The sequence below is a fragment of the Nematolebias whitei genome, chromosome 13 (assembly GCF_014905685.2).
Source record: "Nematolebias whitei isolate Nwh7 chromosome 13, NemWhi1, whole genome shotgun sequence".
Taxonomy (NCBI): domain Eukaryota; kingdom Metazoa; phylum Chordata; class Actinopteri; order Cyprinodontiformes; family Rivulidae; genus Nematolebias; species Nematolebias whitei.
In genome coordinates, this window is record NC_056510.1 from 27093949 (window position 1) to 27101792 (window position 7844).

Here is a 7844-nt window from a genome sequence, read left to right on the forward strand (position 1 = left end):
TGGTCAGTGGTTTTTAGAACGTGTAAAGGAGACCCAGGTTGAGTCTGACAACAAAAGAAATATCAAAGATTGGTAACTATTTTGCCATTTTGCATTATCACAAGCATTAAAGAAACCGCCACAGTTTCTCACCACAGATGAGGGTTTCTTCTTTGTGCTGGCCCTCTGATGTCTGGGTTTGATGGACAGCCTGTGGCGTGCAGCAGAGGTGTCTAAAGAGGCAGCGAATTCAGCTGGCGAGCTAAAGTCTAACGGAAGCTCATCAGCAGATGTAGTGGAGCTGGTGGGTACAGAAAATGGACTGAATGGGGTTGGGAGTGGAGATTTGGCTGCTGCAGATTTGGAGAGCGGTGAGATTGGAGGAGAGCATGGCTGAGAAGATGTCTGAAAAGATAGAAACATTAAAACTGGTTTATAGCTAATAATAATGCATGTCAGGATCTAACACTTTTCATATGCAATCCTTACAGTCTAGACTCAAAAGGAATACAGGTCTTGGTCCCCTGCTTTTGAATTTATACAAAAAGGATTTGAACCAGGGTAGTGTTGTAGTACTCGACCAGTCTTGGTCTTAAGACCAGTCTCAAGACCACTTTTCGATGGTTTTGGCCTTGTCTCAAACTCGACCGCATTTGGTCTCGGTCTTGACTCGGGATTTTATTTTAAGACCAGTCAGGACCACAACTGTGGAAATATCACTAAATTGCCTGAATATTGTTCAATTTGTCAACATCTTTGTTTTTTTTAGAAGCAAAACGTACTGATTCAAATCCAAGTGATAACGTGACTCATTGCTAAATACATTTTTTGTTATCGCTGTCACGCTCACCCCCTGTCACTCGCACGTGTCACTCCCAGTGTTGCCAGATTGGGTGGTTTACTGCCAGTTGGGCGGTTTTCATTCTGATTTTGCTGGGAACTCTGGGAAGATTTTTGTTGGATTGTTGCATTTCGCCACATTTTGTTTAATTACCTTGGCTTGTACTGATGTGTGTTCATGTTCAAACAGTAAATATACTGTAACAATATATTGATTGGGCAGATTTTTGTGTGATGAGGTAGTTTTTAAAAGATTTTTGGGCTGGAAAACCTCGACTCTATCTGGCAACACTGGCACTCCAAGAAAGTGAGAAGTGATTGATTGTCTGGGCGCAGGAGAAGATGTCTGCCATATCATCAGTTATAAAATTCACCTATTTAAATCACAAAGAATATATTTGTAACTAATGCAACTATATGGTTATCCTTGGTGTTGAGTTCGGACTTATGAAGATTGTTTTGCCACTGCAGCTTTTTAAGTCTTGACATGTGATGAAACTGCTTCCAGTTTAACAGTTGTGTAATTTTATTGTTGAATCACATGAAGTCAGGCCACTGAATGTCTGATTTCTTTGTTATGAAGCTTTGAAAATGTATAAAAGCTGATATATGTATTCAAAAGCAAATTTAAAGTTGCAGTATGCAACTTCTATAAAAAATACTTTTTAATAAATTTTTTTATTTTATTTGAGGTCTTGGTCTCGGACCCTAAAAGTCTTGGTCTTGTCTTGGTCTTGGTACTTGACTTGGGCTTGACTTGGTCTCGGGTTAAGTGGTCTTGAACACAACACTAACCCAGGAGTTCCCAAACTTTTCCATGGACCCCAAACAGCATTAGCTTCTGGCCGAGGCCCCCCTCACAAACCCACAAATGCTACAAAATATGTCAAGAAACATCAACTTTTAGAAGTTTTTACCTTTTACTCACTATGTTAAATTAATTATTACAGCTGCTGAGCATAAAAATGTTATTAACTAACATGTTTTAAACACTGTATTATACTGCCACTGAAATAAACAACTTTTCAACAAACTGTTGACCAGAAGAACAAAACAAAAGAAATCTAACCTCTCAAGCGTGTTCATCTGGAAATAACAGATACAGATTGCCCTATTGGACAAATTTTATTATTATTTTTATTATTACTACTTTTTATTTTTGCTTTTTTTAATCTGATTCATTAATATTTTTTATTATATTTTATTAATTAATATGGTTAATTTAAAAGCATTATCTTTTTAAAATTTATTTTAGGCTTATTTTAATTGCAGGCTCCTCGGGTGCTCAGCGGTTCCACTTGGAGCCACTCGTTTAGCAACTCATGAAGCATTAACAGAAACTGCAAGGTGTCGTTTTTAAAGCTCTCTGGGAGAAACGAAACTACCTTTTCTGTTAAACATTAACTTAATATTCTCTAGCTGCAAAACTTAAATTGAATTATGACTGGCATCATTTTAGATTAGTTTCTCTAGAAGGACCAGGTGGTCATGCAGGTCTGCCACCTTTCCTTTTCTCTCTATAATGACAAATGTGGTTGATTGTATTTATTTATTTGGATTCTTAATTCAATCTTAACAGGTGTTATGTGCTATAATTTTCTTTGTCTGTATTTTAAATTATCCTTTATGTAAATAAAGGTCCATCTGGGTGGTGGTTATTGTAAACTAGCTTTTGCAATAAATGCTTTGGTTTGAGCTTTTTTGTGAACACAAAACACTTGTCTCTGAACAACCAAAGCCTTTATCATGATCACCTTCCATACGTCTGATTTTAAAGTATTAAAATGCTGATTTTGGAATATGATGACAATACAGTTTATTATCAATATACAGTTTAAAAGCAGCTATTTATCATATTTGTCTGGATGTAACAACACAAGAAACACAAATGATTTTAAAAACAAGTAGAGTAGAAGAGCAAAAGGCATTAAACTGGTCTGCTAGCATTAAACCTGCTGATCAAGTAGGCTTTCAAATTTTAATAAGCGAGATTAATTAAAGGTTAGCCCTGCTGCCTCACATCAAGAAGGTCTTGGGTTCAAGCCCCAGTTTGGACCCATGCATGTTAAGGCAGCCTTCAGGCCCAGGCCTCCCTTGGAAAAGAAATCTGTGATCTCAAATGGATTTGCTTGGTTCAGTAAAGATTAATAAATAATAAAATACAATCAGCTTCTATAAGATCAACACATGCGGAGCGTTGTTAAATATAAAGGTGATGCAATGCAGGAGTAAATCTCATGCCTTTTTTCTTCAAATATAGAGCAGTCTATAAGTTACAAGTTGAAATTAGCCCAATTTAAAAATGTTAAATGATAACATATTTAGCTTTTTGTTATGATTGACACAAATTGTTCAAATTATTAGGAAATCTTTGCATTTCTGGTCTTGTCAACATTCACACACCAGCAAGAGGACTGCAGAAAATTTCTCTTAGATCTTCAAAGATCTAAATAAAAGATGAAAGGAATCAAACTTTTGCAGGATGCCATAATTTATGGAATATTTCACATCTCCAATCTCTGCTTAGGACTTGTGATTCAAATAGAGGCTGGAAATTTAGTAGATCCTACGTAGTTTTCCATGTTTTTCTTTCTGATTGCTTTTTATTCTTATTTATTTTATTTTATAAGGTCTTTCATTTTATTTTATAAAGATTTTATTTTATTTTATATGTTGCTGTCTTGTTTTGTTTGATTAAAAAGCACGTTGGCCAGCTTCAGTTATTTTTAAATGTGCAATATAAATAAAATGAACTTATAGATGTTATTTATCTTGGTGGCATGGTGGTGCAGTTGGTAGAGCTGCTGCCTCTCAGCACGAAGGTTGTTGGTTCAAATCTCGTTCCGGGACCTTTCTGGGTGGAGTTTGTATGTTTTCTCCATGCATGCGTGCCGGGTACTCCAGTTTCCTCCCACAGACCAAAAACATTCATGTTAGACTGATTGGTAACTCTAAATTGTCCCTAGATGTGAGTGAGAGAGTGAATGGTTGTTTGTCTCGTTTGTCTCTATGTGTCCCTGTGATGGACTGAGACTTGTCCAGGGTTAGGGTTGATGGCTGGACATGTGCACCAGTGACCCCCTTGACCGGAAAAGGAAGAAGTGGGTAAAGATAATGGATGGATGTTATTTATCTAACTGAATTTCAAAGAAAATGTCATCTTACTTTCTTTCTTTCTTCAAATTAGACAGCAAAAATAACACAAAGGTCACACAATTTTACAAAGCAACATATCTACCCTGAAGCTGTTAGACTAATACATTCCTAACCAGGATAATCACTGCAGGGAAAAATTAAATCACTGTAATACCACTTTAATTGGTGATATGTGACTTATCTGTGCTGCTGATTATCCATGCTGCTGATCTCATGCTGCTGATCTCATGCTGCTGTATTCATTTATACCCATCTACTCACTACAGACTCATGTTCGGGCTGTTGTTTAATCCACCGTATTGTTTTACATTATTAGTGTTTAGTGCAGGGCTATTCATTATAACTGCTCAGGGGGCCACAGATTCTGAAAGCCAACAACTCGGGGGCCAGACATCCAACAGTTAAAATCATTACGTAAATAAACCAAGCATTACAATGATCTGGTACCTTTTAAATTTGTTTATTTTACTGCATTGAATCATAAATGCAATAATAAGAACCCAAACCCAGAACCCCCCCCCCCCCCCCCCCCCCCCCACACACACACACAATTTTATTATTTTTTTTAATGAAGTGGGCCAGATTGAAGCCACCCATGGGTTGCAAATGGCCCGCGGGCTGCCAGTTGAATATCCCTGGTTTAACATATATCTTAGATCCTTATATACCGTTTCTTTTTATACTTTTTTTTGTTGCTATTTTTGGGTGTAACTGGGACCTTGAGTACACAATTTGTTCCACCTCATGTACCACATGTGATGAGAATGATGATAAACTTGAGCTTGAGCTCATTAAACAAAACACTATCTCTGACTTTTACTTTAAGGAAATTCTACAAACAGTCCCAACCAAAAAATAAATAAAAATCTGGACCCTGATATTTTTAGCATGTGCATCTCTTCTTAATGTTTAATAAAAGTTCATAAGCAACAAAGTTTTATGTACTTAAACTACATGTCTGCAGCAGTTACCTGGGATGATAAAATACCTTTGTGAGGGTTTCCTCTCCTGGAGCATCGTTGGAACCGTGAAAAGAAAAGTCCTCTAAATGGCTGCTCGGCTCCTCTGGACTTCTGATAGGCAGAACCATAGGTGGTGGCCCAAAATGCAGTTTCTGCAGCTGGAGCTTCATCTAAACAGCAGAGCATGGAATGATGCTTTAAATGAAGCACAGCTGACCTAAATTCTGAGTAGCATGCAAAGAATATAAAGGCCATACCTGCAGAGCTTTGATTTTACCGTGAACATTGTCCTGAGATAAAACCCTGGCAGGTTCAGCGTCTGTCAGGTCCTGGTCATCCAGGAAGATGCTGTCGTGGGACAACGCTCGAGATCCCATTGTTCCCTTGAAGCTTCTGAGAACAGAAGTTATGAGGAAGAGCTCAAGATAAGAAAACGAACATGGCTGTTGGACGTGTCCTGCCACTTACACTAAATCTTCATCTGATCCCAGTCCCTTTCCTGCAGTCACGTCACTGGCTGATTGGCTGAGTTTAGCATTTGCTTCTTCGCTTGTCTTCTTACGTCTCCTGAAGAGAGTCTTCAGAGATTTGATTCTGGAATGTTTACGTCCTGCAAAGATCAGCACAGAAATGAATCCAGATCGCAGCAGCGTGAGGCAAATACGTCTCCAAATCATTTGGCAAATTCATCTGCTGCTCACATGGTCCACATTTTGACTTTTTTTTTTACCTGAAACATCCTCTGTGCTTTCTTCTCTATCTCCAGAGAAAGGTTCCATCAGTCTGACCCTTTGAAAAAACAAAGAAATGTGTTTTCAGGAAGAGAACGTTAACCAAAAGCACCTGTAGCAACAAAGTTACCATCTTTAAGCTTGGCGTCACATGGCGGAGGACATCCAAAGTGGTATGAACACTACAGTGACTTTGTTCTCATAAATAAGAAGAGACGTGCGGTCCAAAGGTTTATTATACTATTCATTATCGCTAACAGAATTAGCTCTTACTGTAACCAGGTGAGGTGTAACCTTGTTCGGATCAGCAAAACATAATCAATTTTAAAGAAAAGAGCTAATTTAAGTCTTATCAACCTAAAAATAATTATTGTGGAAAGAAGAATGGGGCTCAAGGTTTTGCACATAATGGCTGCATCAAACAAATAGAAGGTGTTCAGCTCCTCTACAGCAGGTTGCTTGTAATGGCACACAATGACTGCTATTATAATAAGCCAATGATAAATGATACAACAATCTTCATTTGGGGGATTAAACAACACTCAGTTCAGTTCATAGGCAACACAGACCAAGAAACCAGTTCACCTTTGAGGTTTGCACAGGTATCACATGATCAAAACCAGTTATATGTTTAGAAACATAGGAGACAAAATATATAGGTCATTCTTTCCCTTTGTTTTTATATAATTATATATTTTAAGTCGGTTCTGTTGTGGATACAGCCAGTCTGTGTTTGCACCACTCCATCTGTGTAGCCAAGGAGTCAACAGAGCGTAATCTTGCTTGGCTGGCTGATAAGACAAGATCAGGTTATGAACAAACATGCAAAGTCCATTCTGCACCTCTCATATCACCGAGAACACTTTCTTAAAACGAATGCAGGCACATGATGGCCGTGTGACACAAAAAATGCTACTGGGTCGTATCAAACGAAGAGAAAATAACCTTAAAATACAATTTAACATGTTTTTTAACTTCTGCAAATCCACACGAACTGGGGTTTTAATTTTTCAGAGCCAACCTATAACCTCTACAGAAACGGAGCATAATCCTGTGGATTATTGACATTGCAGAGAGATTCTTGTATTATTTCACAGCGTCAAAATAATCCACAGCAAAGGCTTAATCACAATGTTCCCACAGTGCATACAACAATAGAAAACTCCCAAAGGAACGTCACCTGAAAAGACACGCACTCTCACACAGTCCCGTGCAAAAACTTACCAGACGACCAAGCCAGGGGCTCGGCTTCTCTTCCTCCTGTTTGTCCTCCTCGCTGCAGAGTTCTCACCCAAAGCTAATGATTAAAATCAGACTTCTGTCGTCCACATCTGCAGATGGAAAGGAGCAAAGTGGAGGAATAAAGCAGGCGGTGAGAAAAGGAAATAAAGACAGAGGGAGAAGGTCACTGCATGGCAAGTAAAGCAAATGTGCAGAGAAAAGAGGACAGATGAGAATGTGTGTGAGGGAGAGGGAGAGAGGGAGGGATACTCCATTACATTAGTGGCACACTGTGGCCCTCTGCGCTAAGCTCCTTATAAAATGCTAACCTGATTTTAGGCCCAGAAATGAGAGTCGAGGGGAAAAAGTAAAGCTCCAGCAGAAAAGAGGACATGCTTAAGGGAATTTTGGCTGGAAGAAACTGTTTATTCACCACACTGGGTCACACACACACACACACACACACACACACACACACACACACACACACACACACACACACACACAGATGACAGAGGGAAGTCTGTGTCTGCGATAGTCCTAAATTTAAATGGTCAGCCATGAATTAGCCCTCTCACAACCTTAGTCAAATAAAATCTAACTTATTTTGCCACCGATAATTAAAAATAACAAGTTTTGCAGCTTTAAACATCATTGATCACAAAATACTGCTCATAAAATAAACTTTTTTGTTTTTCTTTCATCCCAGTGCCGTACTGGTTTAACTGTTTACTGAATAATTCTGATTAATTTTATTATTTTACTGAATTGTAAATAAACAGTATAAAGTATTTTCTGAAATGTGAATTGAATAATTTTGTAAAAGATGTTGAAATGATATTTAAAAAATCAAATATGTATCATTGTAGAACAATTTTAAATATCAAAGTAAATAAAACCCAAAAATCTGACATCCAGTTAATAAATATTAATAATTTTCTCAAATAAAACAGAA

At 37.9% G+C, this 7844-nt stretch overlaps 1 protein-coding gene across 1 annotated transcript in view; it reads right to left on the bottom strand.

Moving 5' to 3' along the window:
• Positions 1 to 7083, bottom strand: part of cracdla (cracd like a) — a 16067-nt gene extending 8984 nt beyond the window's left edge. The window contains exons 1-7 of the mRNA XM_037686550.1: positions 6893 to 7083; positions 5668 to 5726; positions 5406 to 5547; positions 5195 to 5330; positions 4964 to 5107; positions 133 to 384; positions 3 to 44 (exon numbers count right to left, since the gene is read on the bottom strand). Coding sequence (XP_037542478.1) covers positions 3 to 44; positions 133 to 384; positions 4964 to 5107; positions 5195 to 5330; positions 5406 to 5547; positions 5668 to 5716 — 765 coding nt within the window. The 5' untranslated portion in view covers positions 5717 to 5726; positions 6893 to 7083. The remainder of the gene's footprint in view (positions 1 to 2; positions 45 to 132; positions 385 to 4963; positions 5108 to 5194; positions 5331 to 5405; positions 5548 to 5667; positions 5727 to 6892) is intronic.
• Between the last annotated feature and the right edge of the window lie 761 nt (positions 7084 to 7844).